The 18,086-nt window shown below is 35.3% G+C and overlaps 1 protein-coding gene across 1 annotated transcript in view; it reads left to right on the top strand.

Moving 5' to 3' along the window:
• Dh44-R2 (Diuretic hormone 44 receptor 2) overlaps positions 1–18,086 on the top strand; it is a 573,525-nt gene that overhangs the window by 498,949 nt on the left and 56,490 nt on the right. The window contains exon 9 of the mRNA XM_089639080.1: positions 330–515. Within this exon, the coding sequence (XP_089495206.1) occupies positions 330–515 (186 nt within the window). The remainder of the gene's footprint in view (positions 1–329; positions 516–18,086) is intronic.

Here is an 18,086-nt window from a genome sequence, read left to right on the forward strand (position 1 = left end):
TTTTCATGCATAAATCAAAACAGGCGGGTGGTGTTAAGCGGGAATTTAAACCTTATCACCATCTACGTAAGGGTTGTTATTGATAGCGGCTCAATTAAAAATATTACACGACGTAGTGCATCGCCTTAATATCTCTAATCATTTATTGTATTCAGCTAAAATAAAATGTCCAACTGTATGGCCCACTGGGGTGTAATAATTAACCTCTCTGATGACAAAAAACCTTTCTACAATATCATGGTGCACGCACCTGAACAACAAAACACTTAATTTTATCTGTATCAGTGTATTTCAGATTTCTATATTATGAATCTATTTGCCTTGTCTAGGTGCTGATCACCAAGCTCCGCTCCGCCAATACGCTGGAGACACAGCAATACCGCAAGGCAACCAAGGCGCTGTTGGTGCTCATCCCGCTGCTAGGCATCACATACCTGCTGGTGCTCTACGGGCCCACCAGCGGTTACTCGGCTGAGCTGTTCACCTATGCTAGGGCTATACTGCTATCCACTCAGGTAAGCAAACATCCGTCTGTTACTTTGCCATCAGAATAGGCAGATGCGATTAATTTTTGAAGGTTTTCATGGGAAGCAAGCTGAATTTTGGGAATAATAACTAAAAGCAACGGGTTAGGAAAGCTTAGGAAAGGCTCAGCAATAGCTCAACTATAGCGAACCTAAAAGTTGGCGTCTTACCAACAGATTGTAGTGATTATTTTTAAAATACTCCTCCGGTTTCCCAACAAGCACAGTATCAATTACATAAAAACACTCTTTATGACGGCAACGAGTGTATGCACATTGCATTGCTAGGAAGCGAATGTTAGATCTCTTGAAATATTAAAATCTCTCTGACATTGAGATTAAGCTCAAATGCTGTAGCAACTAAAAAATAAGTGACGTACCTTACCGACTTGTTATTACTATGACACAAGAGCCGTTTTTTACAATTTTGATTTATTCTACTTTCAAAAATTAGTAATGGTAAAATAGTTTCAAAATGCAAAATACGAAATGCACGCATTCTTGATATTCTTCTGATATATTCTTCTTGGCGGTAGATATAAAGATTTGCAGAGTTCGCCCAAATAAAGTGACGGAACCCTCTAGGGAGCCTTTGTCATTTTCATGTCTCTTTACTGAAAACCTGTCTTATCTCACATAATATTTAATCTAGCGACTTGAGAGTGATCTCATTCGAATCATTACAAATAAGAACATCGTAAACGATACCTCACACGACCTAGTTTATAAATATATATTTTTTTAAATATTCCCCTCAAGGAATGTTTCACAACTTTCTTTGTGCGGACTAATTTATACTTCCAAAGTATATGTGCATTACTTTACTGTTAATTGGCCTAATACGTAAACTATATTTGTTTCTGTATCAAATGTGTAATAAATAAAAAATACAAAAGTTTCACGAATGCACGATTTTTGTTATTTATTTTGTGCAGTTTACCCATGGTTACTATTTCTACATACGCGTTGTGATTCAATCGTTAATGTATTATTTATTTATCAATTTAATAATATTTTGCATTTTACTAACTATGCCGCTATGAACTCTTTCTGTGAATTGATATTCCTGAAAGTAAGACCGCTACGTAAAAGTTAAAAGTACTAATAAATTGAAGATGTCGAAATGAAATAATTACTTTAATATGCATTGGCAGTCCACGTGTACTTTTTTGACACTTAAATGGTAGCTTATTAGTTCTTGCGGTCCTTAGCCACAACTAAAAACTTTTGTTTCTCGAAGCTGGAACGGAATCAATTGATCGCATCACAGGTGATTTAATTAAGTCCATGGATCGTGTAGATATACGATTTTTTTTCATTTTTCTAAGGGCTTCCTTAGTTTACCCCCATTCATTAATAAGTCAATAATTTTGCCTAACGAACGACATTGTCCTAAAAGTCGTGCATGGTAAAACCTGACATCACGGAGGCCCCGCTAAAAGTAGCGGCTTTTGTCAACCAATTGTCGGAATCATATTCTGACTCTGCACGCAAATACCGCTAACTGACCAAAGATGACTATTCAATATCGTATTTACATAGGGTTTTATCGATCTTCTTTGCTAGACCTTTTGAAACGCCGAGAGACAAGTTAAAAACCCTTAACAAATGATCAAAAAACTCAAGCGTTAAAAAGCATGGACTTTGACTTGGATTAAGAAAAAAATTCATTTCAAGTCCTGCATTATATAAAAAAAAATTCAGTATCAAAAGAATTCTTGGATTTTTTTGTTCTACATAATGCTTTTTCATTTTTATTGACAGAAATGCAGTACGGAGAATGTACAAACAAATGGAAATGGAAATGGAATCCTATGAACAAATTTTTGAGAATTTACAGTAATTTATTAAATTATGTACTAAGAAACCATATTAAACGTATGTATATATTAATGATAAACATTAAACACTATCAAGACTTGTGGGAGGTAATTTATTCGAGGAGTTAAATAGGTTCTTCCAGTTTAAAATTTAATTTAAAAACAGAAGACGGCGGCCATCTAGGCCAGAACGTTAAAATCAAATTCGAATTTGCAGCGTTGGCAGTGTTGATTCTAGTAATTGATGTATCGGAAGTAAAATAAATCGAAAATTATTGAAACATAAAATATCTTTTCCATCATCTTTGATTTCTTGATTCCAGTCGAAAAACGTTGATTGTTTAATGAGCCGACAATTTTCGATTTCTTTGCTGGTTATTTATTTACGGGTTCTTCGAAAAATCTAATTCAAGGATATTGTAAGGTAGGTGCTAATAATTATTTATCTTGATCAGGCTATTTATTGATTGAATAAGATTGAACATTTTACGTGTCTTTGAGATAGACCTTAGTCATATTCATTGTTTAAATAACTGTTTTCATCATGCTGAAATAATGAATTTTATTTTAATTCAATTTATTTATTTTTTATAAATAAAGCAGTTTGTCAGTAGGTCAATTTCTCAATATACATTATAATACTAAAGCACACTATGAGAAAAATTTTAGGACAAATTTTCAATTATTGAAGCTAAATTAAGAAAAAGATACGGTGAAATCTAAGACTCGAACACGGGACCCTTGCCTTGCCGGTGCCCCTAATGAGACCCTATCTCCTTCTGTAATATTTTACTGTTTTCTACTTCGAATAAGAACTACCAACATTGTCTTCATTGTTCTCATCGCACATTTTTACTGGCAGCTATCTTTATGTGCGGTGAGACAGATGAAGACAATGTTGGTAATTCTTATTCGAAGAATGATACAGTTAAATATAACCGAAGGAGATATAGTCCAGTCAAGTTAAACATGAAAAGGGGGTTGTGCTTGCAAAAGGTCCAGTCATTCTGATTTTTTATATATTGTTAGGACCTAAACCAGTATTAAAAAAAAATTTTTGCAACTTCGAAAGTGCTGTGCGAGCGGCGGTGGACCTAAAAAACCAGGAAATTTTCCAGTTTTTGCTCAATATCTCAGTAAAGGAAGGGTCTGACCGGTGTAGTCAGAATAAATAATTTTAAAGTTAACTAAATTTGCTATAATTTGAGACCAAAGCAAGCCATACACAGCCATTAGTTTTCAAGATACAGTTCTTCAAATATAGGCAATTTTTTCCAAAAAGTGAAATTTTTTCGAAATGGTCACTTATTTTGTAAAATAACTTCTAAAATACGCATTCCACGTCAAATATTATAGGAAATAAAGTTGTTGTAAATTTAATTAGCTTTCATTTAAAACTAAATAAATATCTGAAGACTTAACGGTTCTCTCAAAAATGGCAGATAACCAAAAACAGTCATAAGTAGATTTTGGGTGAAATGCAAATACACTGTTCTCACGTCTTTTTATTGTTTTATTTATCAAACAGATTTTTGATGAAAAAAAGAAAAGATATTACATCTATCGGGAATAACGTCATCTTCAAACATTGTATTATATACCTACATACCAAAATGCTTGTACAAACATCATGGTACCTACTATAAGGACAAATTACACGTACACAAAAGATAAAACTAATATAAATCATGTAGGTATTGTGTCTTGGTTGCCAAATCATGTCTTTCTTTTTATCTTAGCTGGGAGAGGCGCCCAGTCTGTAGCCGGGTCATCTTCATCGTCCGAGCATTTCAGCTCCACATCCGGGACGTTAATGCAAAATTTGCCACCGCATGACTGACAGAGGACTGAGCAGTGGAGCCCAGCCTTTCTACACGAGCAGCTCCCAGAGCATCATTTATTGCATTTACACGAAATTTTTCACAAAAGGGCAGGAGGTGCGGGATCCACCGTGGTGGGGATGGGGGTGAGTCCTTGAGAAGACAGCTTCCACCCCCATTCAGTGGGATTCAAGTTGACTTCCCGCCACTTCCGCACTTGGAGATAGCACCTTGCTGCATGGTGGCCTGCAGCATCTGCGTCGGTAGCAAACAGGCGAGGTTTATGTTTGTTGAAGTGACAAACGTCTTATATCTCAGGAAATCCAAAGTATCCCTCGCGATGTCACCCCCATATAGAGCCACGAAGCACTTGATGCCTGCTTCACTCACGGCTTGTGGGGTAGAGTCTGGCCGAAGGAAGACCTCCACTTGCTCAGCAAGTGGTTCACTCTTGCTCAGAAGTGTGCTGATTTTGGTCTTTCCTTGGCCAAACGGTGCTGAGGTGGTATCGCACCCGGCAAACGCGTGGGTAAATAGTACCATTCCTGGTAATTGTCGGGAGTCCTGGTTGTTGTAGGAGGTCGTAGAGTAGTGACAGCAACCAACTTCACCCTTCGTGCTCTTCTGAAGATAGACATTTGTCTCTTCAGCGCCTAAACCATTGAGAAGAATGAGCAGGTCGACATCTTCTCCCACTATGACGACCCGATCGGCATCTGCTCTTTTTGATAACGCCATCATGACGATCTCTCGATTAGCATCTTCTTCGGCAACAGCCAATTCTACTCCCTCCTTCTGAAAGGCGTCACAGAGAAGAGTTATAAGGCGTCTCTTATTGTTTTCATTGCCCAAAACATGCTCTTGAGCAATTTGAATTACTGTGGATTCATCGAAAGTCAATTCGTAGCTGGAATGAGCTGCGTAGCGCCGGAGTCGTTCCGCTGTTTTGGTGTTTTTTTTGGTAGCATCTTCGGGGTAGCCGTCAAAAACGATGGAGACGTTCTTCCCAAAGTGGTTTCGGACGTAGGTGGTATAACGCGCCAAAAGTGCTCGAACCGTGCTTTTCCGCTGCCACACGACGTTGTGCAAGAGGTAGCCAACATCCAAAATGACGTGAGTGCTGGCATCTATCGGCGTGTGGCTGGAAAGAGGAGTGAAGGCAGAGTACAGAGTAGATTTTGTGCCCTTGCGCATCCCTTGTTCATTGAACAGAGACATCGGGAACGGGGCCAACTCATACTTGAAGTCATCCTGTAAATCCTGTTCAGATTTCTTTGCAATACACACTCGCTGAAAAGTGAGCGGATCCACAGCCACTCTTCTGTTTTTACGGCAGTTTAACGGTTGAGGTGATCGATGCCAGCGTGGTAACTTTATTTTTCCGTTTTATTACTACCTTGTCGTAAATTTTTCCCACAATTTTCATTACTTCTTCCGTTCCAACTCTCTGGGCTGTGTGGCAATTAATTTCAGGACCTGCCAGTAAACCACTACTGACAGAAATTAAACTGTCAGTTTTGGGAAATGGAGGGTGGAGAGCAAACCAGTTTTTCAGTTTTTCCACATCACTATTATCTCGGATGATTCGAGAAGGTCTCATGTCTACATGCTGATTGCCAGTATGACATGGTAAGCTGCAAAAACTTTCCAGTTCTTCACAAATGTTCAACATTAACACCATTCCTGTTGTCCACCTTGCCAGAACACTTTCGGAGATTCCTCTTCCTTGGGTCAACCCACCGTAGGTTTTCGTGGATCGCATCAGCTTCTGCTCAATTGTTAGGTCTGACCACAACCCAGACCAAAATTTGTCAGACCGGCAAATGGTGAAGGATCCTTTTGTGAACATATCGTATTCACTTTTATCCATCCGATCTTATAGAGCCATCATATCCTGAAGATAGAGGTGCACGCTCTTAGCATACAAAAAATGTCCAGCTGCGTGGAAAAAAGGGAGCATCTTTTGGACAGTGTACAAATGAAGGTTCCAATCACCAGCACGCTCTACCTGGATGAATGGTTATATCAATGTGGTCATACGAAAGTATTGGACCCACAACTGTGATGTTGGACCATTCGCTTTAATTTTCTCCAAGGCACTTTTAAATTTTGCCTTTAGTATTTGGTAGGTATCAATTTCTTCTTCTGATATAGTGAGAGACCTTTCAGTGTCTCGCAGCAATTTTTCAGTCTCGTCTCGCTCCTCAGGAGTTATGTCAACCTCATAAAAAACAATGCTGGCCAGTGTGAGGTTTGCCAAAATGTGGGCTCGAACAGCTCGTGAATATGCGTGCCCATTCATATGGGTACCCATGGGTATAGGTACTAATGGGTACTTGAAATTTGAAATAGTCGTAATTATATTATAACCCTAGGATAAACCCACGATGATTAATGGATTTATTTCACAGCACAATAAAACCATAAAAAGACGCGAGAACAGTTTATTTGCATTTCACCCAAAACCCACTTATGACTGTTTTTGGTTATCTGCCATTTTTGAGAGAACTGTTTAGTCTACAGATATCAATCTAGTTTCAAATAAAAGCTGATTAAATTTACAACAACTTTATTTCACACAATATTTGACGTGAGCTGCGTATTTTAGAAATTATTTTACAAAATAAGTGACCATTTCGAAAAAATTTCACTTTTTGGAAAAAATTGCCTATTTTTGAAGAACTGTATCTTGAAAACCAATGGCTGTGTATGGCTTGCTTTTGTTTCAAATTATAGCAAATTAAGTTTACTTTAAAAGTATTTAAACTGACTACACCAGTCAGACCCTTCCTTTACTGAGATATTGAGCAAAAACTGAAAAAAATCCGAAAATTTCCTGGTTTTTTAGGTCCACCGCCGCTCGCACAGCACTTTCGAAGTTGCAACATTTTTTTTTTAATACTGGTTTAGGTCCTAACAACATATAAAAAATTCAGAATGACTGGACCTTTTGCAAGCACGGATGTACATCTTGACTGGACTAATAGGTTTCCATTAGCTCAGTTGATAGAGCGGTGCCCCGGCAAGGCGAGGATACTGGGTTCGAGTCCTAGATGTGACCGTATCTTTTTCTGATTTTTCTATTACAGATTTTAGTTTAAGAATCGCAACTTTTGTCTGTAATAATTAAATATTACAATTTGAGCTTTTACTCATTCAATTATTCCAAAAAAATAACAAATATTTTAAATCTCTTCAATTTATTCGTAATCCCATTAAAAACGGGACTGCAGGCCTTCAGAGAATGACTTGACAGATTTCCGAATAAACTATCACTAAATCACGAATATGTTGTGGCGAAGTCGAGCAAGTGTTAGTAAAATCCTAATATTTTCGCATTTCGTCATTATATAATAACAGGATGAACACATCTGCATGAATGCAATGGAAGATACTGAAGAAATGAATAGCCAGGTATTCCCCCACCTTTCTCTTCTCCACCTCTTTACCCTCCCTTCAATCTTCAACATAGTCCTCAAAACATAGTCCCACTGGCTACAAACGGTTTTGAGCATTGGGACTCTTGTGCGGTATTAATATTAAAACGTGTTCCGATATATGAAAGTACTAATACTTCATTAATAAATGGCATATTCTATGCAAGTGACAATACAAACACGTAAAATACATGTCAGATAGATATAACACAATCACACTCCCAGGCATTCACACACTCAAAGGCATACAACACACTCATAGGCATATTTATATATATATGATTACATTCAATATTCTAATTTATTTGCATGCAGAGGAAATAAAATGGGAGATTTTTGCCACAGTTGGTTAGGTTGAAAACATAAAAAAGTGTTAAAATAAATCCTGAAAAACCGGAAAATCGGAAAAAGTACAGTAGAAACCTACATTTGATTTATTACCTTTACGCATTCTAGCAAGTAGCTGATATTGATCTGGTTTCTATAAAATAACTACAGAATAACGATATTATATTTCGACGAACGTAAAAGTGAAGGTGAAGTTAATGTTGAGTGCAGTCATCAAAATACCTTTATGATTCGACATGTTTATATTCGCAACATCTTTATGTTCGTATATAGGTATATGTTTTAATATCATATAATATGATTTGAGATTTTCACGGCCAAAAGTAGGTATTATAGTAATTTATTTATGGAGTATTATGATGTGTTGCGCTACCTTTTTCTTTAAATAACGTTTCGCACAGCATTACAGTATCCATCATCAGGGCAGATGTTGGCATGCTTTCCAAAACGTTGGCCAAAGAAGGAGATGTAGATTTTTGATTACCTTCATTTGTATTATAGTTGTTGCATTTGACAATCAGTTTCGATGTTGAAAATGACACTTATTAAAATATATCCGAGTTCATTGAATCAAATTTACATGGCTAAAGAAGGAGGCAGCGCCATACGGCATAAAACCCCAAAAATAAATCTCAAAAATAAATAATGTATATATCTGACAGTAAGCAGGTAAAATCTCTGAAAATAAGTTCACCCCTCCAATATAATCCAATAATTTTCTGGTAAATCTGACGCAAACACTTTATCCGATTTCTAAGAAATTCATCTCTATTTAATGGGAAATTCTGTATTTGATATAGTGCATATTTATGTGTTTGATTTGAAGCTCAGTTGGATGTGATCTTCTTAAAGGAAATTATTTTATGAACTGCTAAAGGGGTGAAGAGCGATACGGTGAATTCTATCATAGTGAACTAAATCCACTGTATTGGATTATAATAATTATCTGACTGATAAATTTAGTCCATAAGGCAAAACAAAAGGAATTCTACGTGAGCTATATAAAAGCTAGTAAAACAATAATAAATCTATCTTTATCACCAGTTCAAACTATTATTAAATATGATTGGATTTGCTTGAAATCTGTTGTACTATTTTCTAACCCCCTTTTTGTCTACTTTATTGTATTACCACTATCCCTATTTGTTCTAACCTACCTATTATTCATCTAGTATTCAGCACACTGTCCTCTGCTTCTCATTTCGAGTGACTATGAGGTTGAAGTCCCCAGTATGGCCAGCAAACTTCTCCAGTGTCTTAAAATCTGTCGTATGCAGACAGTTGAAAACCTATTGTGGATGTTCAGCTCTTCCAGAATGGACACATTTGTGAATATGGCTTCCCATGAAACCTAAAGTATTTTTCTTCAGGTCTATAATTCGAGGGCGTCTATCTACTTTATTTTATCTTGTCATTAATCTACGCGTGAACAATCCGTAATAAACTGTATAAATAATTGAAACGTAGCTTGATATTGCCCTAACTGTGTGATGACCATATCTGAATAGGTAGGTAATTTCTCCACCATCTTCGTCCACAACTGTTTTCCGCCCCCACTACTTTCAAACTTACAAATTTCCCCAATCGGGGTTGCCATAGGCTCTGTTGGTACATAGCATCGTACTACCTACACCTTTCCTTTGATTTCCTTGATGAATCTTATTGTTGCCCACCTACCCAATTCCTTCCTTTCCGACTAAGTGTAACTTCAGTTCAGTTGAAAAAATCGTCCTGTCAACACCTAAGCTGTGTCTTATTATGAAGCCCCCTTTTTCGACCGAGTCGAAACTTGAAAAGCCTTCGCGCATTTTGGTGCAAATTAGTCTATTTGGTTTGAACCAGCGCAAAGGAAAGAAAACGCGGAAGAATAGAAAAAGGTAAGTTGGCGTATCCGAAGTTTCCATTCCGATTGTATTCTGTGGTGCGATGGTGCTTTTCCGTCCCCAACAGACTCAGCAGTTGCGACTCTTGTGCGGTATTCGCATTAATATATATATATTCTATATGGGGTAAGCATCGTTCTGGCCAATTTTGACGTCAAAATATCGTAGCGTCCGTATGTCGGACGCTGTAAGTCGGTGGACGCTGCAATGCTATGGAGTTTTTAGGGGTCGGACGCAACAAATTTAGCGAGATATATATATATAACGGGATATATATATATAGCATGAAAGATACTGAAGAAAATAATAAATCACAAAATTCAAGTTTATTTAAGTAAGTTTTTTTTGCAGCTTTAAAAAATGATGCGGAATTTTAATTGAAAACAATATTCGACTTGTAAGAACTAACTTACATTTTAACGCGATGAAAACCCATTTTGAGACGCTTTGAAATAACCCAAAATTTAACATGGTGACAAGGATGACATTCACTTTCCAACATAATTATTAGAAACTTTGTCGTCTCGACCTCGAAGTCAAATTATTTGGGATGAATTTCCATATTTCTCAGGCGAACTTCCGAAAATACCTCCAAGCACTGCGGTGGCTCGCGAACGACGCGACGGTTCTGCTACAACCGAGCTTTTGTTCAACCTTATTCAGATGGGAGTTCATTATTCGGCGTCGAGACTTACTAACATAAGAACATACGTGATGGAAGTCCAAATTGACAATAAAAGCAAGCACCAATCGAATTTTGTTAAGAACACTTGATTTGAACTTTTTTTATTAATTTACGCCTATCGTGCTTTTACATTAAACAAGTATAAATTAATTGCATTACATAGTGAATTCAAATTAATAAAATAAATATTTTTATTCATAGCTGCATGAATGGGATTTATAATTCTTTTTCCATTATTAACTAAATAATAAATAAATGTTTATTTGCTAGAAATGTATCTAAATAATTAAAAAATAAAATTTAATAAATAAACCGTAATGTACACATCATGTACAAAAAACAAATCCAGAACAAATTTTATTGTCTCAAGCGAGATTTGAACTCAGGATCATACAGTATATTTTTTAGGTTAGCTCCACACAGGAGGCACTAATGAAATTAATTTGATCGTTTTGGCGATGTTGTGTGGCAGTTCTTATGGGGTAATGAAGAAGGTTCTGGGAAGGTAAAATATATGGGGGGTGGGTAGGAATTCGGCAGTCAGTTTGTCCAGGAGTGACAGACATATGAATCCATCCTGCCGATGGTTCGAGAACGTCCGACTTGAGAGATGAAAGAATCTCCCTCAACAAGACTCTCTCAATCTCGCCCACCAAGCAATCGGCGGGCAAACTCATCCACCACCAAGACCTTGACAAATCTCCCCCCGTGAACCCGGACACCCCTGCTAAATCATCAAATATAGAAAACCACTCGGGGTGACCAATGACGGAGGTGTTGGTTATCTGTTATCCAATGAATGGTTCCCGGGGCGACGGTACCCATAGAGCCGCCTCCCAAAATAAAAATGTATATTTATATGTCTTAGTGTTACATATTTACGTGAAATATTTATAATTTAATTACTTTAGACAATATAAGTGATTCTTAAACGAAATAACGCTCATATTGTATTCAATCATTAAATATTACCATTTCAGATTTCAATCATTAAGTTATTCCAAAAATAAATATTTTTAATTTATTTAATATTATTTTATACATAAATTTCATCATTCTATGAAGACATGTAATTTTTTTACACAACGGCCATCTTGTTTCTGGGTTGGTTTTATTAGCGGACGATTAGCAAGAACTCCAAAATACAAAGATTTTTTTTCCTTTAAAACCTTTGTGATTTTTAACATGAAAGTGAGCGTAAAATAAATATGAAATTTGAATAATGACACCATTAGCGCATACTGTCTGGAACAGACACAAGCCTCTGGGCAAAAACTTCATATTAAATCGAGATTTACCAATAAATGAAAAAATAATAATGTGTTTTATATTATATGGCTCGTATATATATTTTGAACATTATTTTCGGAAGAATTACAATCGAATACGCATAGGAACAAATAATATGTTTTGTACGCCTCGCAAACAAACAAAATTGGTAAAATACCATTGTTTGTTAAATAAAATAAATGTACTTATATGACAGTATAAGTGTGATTATTGACGGCCTCCTTGGTCGAGTGGTAAGACTAGCATGCCGAAGGTCACTGGTTCAAATCCAAGCGTGCAGCAGTCTCACTGGCTTTAGACGGTTGGTAGCAGTTGGGGCTCTTGCATAGTATACACACAGACAAAAGTAATGATGAAAACATCATTATTTATTTTCAAGGTGGTTCCCGATAAAACCTCTAGTGACTGGGGAATGCCGCTAAAAATATTACTTAATTTTTAATCACAGTGTAATCAACTATTTAAATTTCTGTTGGCGATGTATACTGATATAACTTTTAACAATAATTCTTGTTATTTTTATGATAAACCAGCGCAGACTTGTGAAAATCCACGGGATCGTCATGTAGGAGCTATTGCTATCTTGTGTAAACGTTTTCCACTAGTATCACGAGAGTAGCAATGCGCGGGGACCGGATTCGGTAGTTTCCAGTCATTTAACATTAAAACGTTGAAGGGGAAAAACGTGGAACAATTTTTTGCGCTTAGTATCGTATGTAAATATCAATTGAAAATGCGTAAAAATATAAATTTCTATTAAAAACGTAACGTTATAGGTAGGTATTAATGACGTGTCTGAAATCTCCACAACACACAATAACTTTCAATTTTTTTAAATTAAGCTTAAATTCAAAGCAAAAGTTCTAGAGTTCATTGAACCGGAGTTACAGACAGACAAATAGCCAAAAAAAGTATTTTTAATTGAACTTATTTTTTAACGTTTAAAGTTTCTCTTATTATTTTTACTTTCATATTAATTTCTACACCACGCATGTTGTTGTTTTTCGTTTTTTTTTTATCGTCCAAAATACATATTTTTTTTTACTTTACATCATAATGTAACTCTTTGATTATTTTTCAAGGAAAAAATTAACGCGCTATTAAAACTACTGCGTAGAATGTGGGCGACATTCCAGCAAATAAATTATTATTGTTGATACAAATTAATCGGAGCGAAGCATCATCGCTTGTTTTCAAAATATATCCGCGAGAAGTTGTATCATTATAATAATAATTGTAATTAGCAATTGGAACTCCATAGACGCTGCAATTAATGGCGGCGGAGAGAGTAGGTACTCGTCCTACCCTTAATCCACCCACAATCCACATAACACCCCCTCACATCCCATAACACCCACCTCCCCCGATAGTAATTAAGTCTAAATAGTCCGCGTTGGATTACAATATTAAAGTTAAATGTGATAATATTTATTTGGGTATTTTCTATAGTTCAATGATAACAAATTAGTACCGAACACAGACATAGGAATTAATAGACGAGAAGATAATGGCGAGGGGTAAAATCAACTGTTGAAGAACAAAGGGAGTGAAGCTGACTGTGATTCGTCAATAAATCAATCTGACAGTAAATAGGCATCTCGCATTATAATATCACCATTTACTTCTTAAAAGTAAAATCTGCTTTTGAATGAATAGACATTTTTACATGGGAGCGCAAATTACTCGCCACGTTATGAACAAATTTGCGAAGTCCAAATTCGGCAAAAAAATTCGCTTCTATTTTCAGAGTCGAATATTTCGTTTAAGTATTTAGTTAAGACACTTTTATAAATGTTCATAATTTACTTCCCAGCAACCAACCAGCTTTGTGTTTCGCGTCCAGACGTTTCTCGATGTGATAGTAACAACTGATTCATATTATACGATGTGAATATGCTTAAAATAAAGTAAAATAATGCTTATATATGGAATGTAATACGACAATTGGGTTTATTCTCTTTTTCTCATCTATTTTTACAAGTTTTCATAGTACAAGTCAACATTTTGCCGTGTTATTTCGTAAAATGAACCGATGATGCCTCGACCATAGTTCGCACAAGAATGATGACGTCACGTTTTCAAATTTCACTTGAGGCCATACGCGAGCACAGCCGGCTCCAATGGAACCGGTATGGGGAGTGGGGATAATACGCTTTTAATCACTTAGGGCAGGTCTACTAATATTCATATGTCTATGGTACCGAAGCAATTAATTTTTAAATTAAATCTTCACTTATCGAAATTAATTATCCTATTATTACCTACTACATTCAATTTGTTGTTGCAAAATAATAAATTAACAAACATTAGAAATGGATTGTCATTTCGATTAATGGACAGTAATTTAAAAATTGATGAACCCCCATGATGGGCGATCAATGACTTTGGACAAGTTCATGGGTTCTACTTGAGAAACATGTTTCATGTAGAATGCGGTATGTTTACAAACTCTGAATACCGATAAAATGAAATGAGCATGCTAACATCGGCGACATTTATTTCTTAAAATTAGTGCAATATAAACATGCACTCAAAGATTATTTTTCCATAATGTAACTTTATATACGCAATATGGACATGTTGAAATGAAATGATGATATTTCTCATTGTTCTTTATTGTTATTTTTGGTTGTGATACACAAAATAATTGTATGTTATTTTTAAGTTTAAAACTACTATTATGTAATGATATTATTTTTATTACTTTTGTACTCTATTATATGTTTATTTATAAAAGGCAGTATAGCCGTTTATGTATTTAAAATAAAATAAAAAATAAAATGTGTGGAAGTTTAAAGTTAATTTTTTTTCTGATTATTTCATTGTACTATAAGTGCGCAATTTTTGTATTTTCATTCATAATTAATGACTCGAAAAACCTGCACATTCTGTAACGGATCCAACTGGGTACAACGACATGATGACGTAGAAACTGCCAATGTCTGATAAAACGGCTGACACCAAGGATGCCCAGCGTGACGTCAGCGCCGCCGAATTGACGAATAAAAACGAACATGTCGTTTTGGCGGCATATCGAAAATGGCACATTTTAAATCGCAATAGAAAATTTATTAGCAATTATTCTTCATTATCGTAATTTCTTTCGAGAATAAAAAAAACAGTCCCGGCGTGAGCAAGTAAATTGTATTTGTTCAGCCCTGATGTAAGAGTACCGAATAATGTAAGTTGCTCGAAGTGGCCTCAGCCGTGTTTGGTGACTAGATCTAATTTGCCAGGTACTTCCTCACCTTCATCTTCCTATTCTTCTTTCTCTCCCCACCACCTTCAGCATCGAAACATACACCCATTGGGGATGCCATAGTCTCATTGGCTCCAGAGGGTTAGGAGCAGTTGGGACTGTTGCGCGGTATATACATACAAAAATAGAAAATTAGCTTTAAAAATCTCTTTGATCTACAAAAGTAATATTCATCATTAAAAAAACACACTCTTATGTAATTTGTCACGATTGTTAATAAATTTGATAAATTGTTTGTTGGTAAAATTCACTGTCGTGAAATAATATATGTAACAATCCGTCATAATATACACTGGATAAATCCAATCAATCGAATAAAACTCATATTTAACTCAAACAAAACATAATATACACTGGATAAAACCAATCAATCGAATAAAACTCATATTTAACTCGAACAAAACATAATATACACCGGATAAACCAATCGATCGAATAAAACTCATATTTAACTCGAAGAAAACATAATATTCACCGGATAAAGCCAATCGATCAAATAAAACTCATATTTAACCCAAACAAAAAAATATGTAATATAATTAATCTAATATTTCTCACCAACTAACAGTCTCCATGCATTACACAGCAGAACTTTTTTTAAATTTTTTATTTTATTTAATATTTGTATGTTTTTTACAATAAATATACAATTATACATATTATACAGTGTTATCAAGGTAAATAATAATAGCTTTTCCTCACCATAAAGAGACGAAGCTCTTGTGTTTGGTGAGTGAATAAAATAAATAAATAAAAACTTGTTTAAAAATAAACTGTTTTTATAAACCCAATAACAATATTATTGAATATATATAAAAAAAAATAAAATGGAGTTCTACAAATTAAACTTAATAACAATAAATAAATAAATAAAAATCCATGCATTGCCTTCCACGTGGTGAGCAATTGCCTCTCCCAGAGATAAACTCAGTGAAAGACCTCCGTGAAAATCATTAAATGCTTTACAAACCCATTATGAAATATCTGTACCCCTTCAATGCACTCTCATAACCATGTTGGTCGGACAAAGAATCCTCTCCACAAAAGAAAATATTTTCTCCATTTTTATTTCGATTACTGCCGATGACAAGCGATCTGGAATTTGAAAATCTTCATCAAATGAAATCTTTTTATATTCTTTATTGAATTCAATTCATCTTTGCCTCGTGCCCACTTCATCATACTTACGTTTTTAAAAATAATCCAAATATCAGGGATCAAATACAAAATTTAAAAAAATATTTTAAACTATTGAAATTGCTGGTACTCGTATCTAAGAACTTACTCTAGTTATTTTATGCTACACACATTCGTTTTAAATGCAGTAGTGGAGATTCTTAGACAGGCGTGAATATCACGTAGGTACCAATAATATTACATGGGCGGAATTACAGTTGAATGATATACATAAACTACTGTACGTTCAAAATCACGATTGTTGAGGAGAACCGTTCATGGTCTATTTCGATCGCCATAAATTCAAATATTAACGGATTAAAGCCAAATAATCAGTTTATAAATTATTTAATTGGTAATTGATATTTTGTCAATAATCCTAAGGTTTTTGTGATAATACACTTGACGATGTTATACGTTTCTATACTTATTAGATTAAAATATTAAAATATCGCATTTATCAACAACGACATTTTATGGAATGTGTTTTTAGTATTGTACTACGCCAGTAGATCAGATTACACCTACTATTAAATTCACCTACCCTTATTTACCTATCTACCTAACTACTGAAATACATTACAAGTAAAAAAAAAACAACGTGACCAAACCTAGCCCATTTTTTCAAATATTAAATTTACGTAGCACTCAATACGTAACACTCCCAGAGTAGAAGATACTACCAGTATCGCCCTGGTGTAAGACCACCATTCAGAATTGAAACGTTGCTCCAAATGGCTTTAGCCGTGTTTAGTGACTAGATCTGAATAGCCAGGTACTTCCCCACCTTCCTCTTTCCCTTCCCCACTTACCTTCAGCCTCACAACATCCCCCAATCGGGGATGCCATAGTCACACTGGCTCCAGACGAGAGCAGTTGGGACTCTTGTGAGGTATTAACTATAAAAAAAAAAAAAATTAATCATACTATAAACAGATTTTGTGATGTGTTCTGACACGCGTAATTCCAGTGGGTGTAATTCTCTTAATGTGTAATTCTGGCAGTGGTACGTTAAATGTAGCAATATTAGTAAATGGAATTGCGTAATTTCGTCCCAAATCCATGAAATATATAATATATTAATATTTCTGAAAAATGGAACATGATTTCACATATAGACATAAGTAAATAATCTATAATATTATCAAATCTGACCAAACAATATTAATGTCAAAATTAACCAATTCATTTTTTCAATTATTTGCCACTGTATCTCTATAATATATATTCCAATCATATTAACATTATAAATGAAGTAGTCACCGAACCTCGGTAGTGTGCAGTCGTATTTACTTCCAGTGCTCTGTGTTTGACGGCTGACTGACGGCGGCGCGGCGTACAGATAAGATTTATTTATTGTTACATTTTCGTATTCATTATTTTTGTTTCTATTATTGGATTGCGACGCAGTTGCGTGTATTATTTCTATCATTTATTATTTCTTAAATAGTATTTATTGTTTCATTTTTTTTTTAATTTGTTGAAATGGAGGAGGATGAAAATCGACCTCCTGACCCTGAGTCCATTTCTAATATTGTAGACGTCTACGATTCTGATGATTCCCAAGCTTCTGTAACCATTCCTTCCCGAAAACGACGACCTCCGCTTTGCCTTAATGTACCTCCTAAAATTAAATCTCTTTCACAAACAAACGAATCCCCAATCTCTCATGGAAGTTATAATGATATCATTCCTACAGAAGCAAAAGCCATTGAGCTTATGTATTCTATTTCATCTTCAGCTCCATTTATTGTTAATGTCCAAAGGACTGAACAGGGGAAAATAATTCATCCCCTGGATTTCGGTAAATTTATTTTTAGCTCAAAACTCAATAACCTCGGTAT

This window comes from Hesperophylax consimilis, chromosome 13, assembly GCF_061612785.1.
Source record: "Hesperophylax consimilis isolate HC1 chromosome 13, BYU_Hcon_1.0, whole genome shotgun sequence".
Taxonomy (NCBI): Eukaryota; Metazoa; Arthropoda; class Insecta; order Trichoptera; family Limnephilidae; genus Hesperophylax; species Hesperophylax consimilis.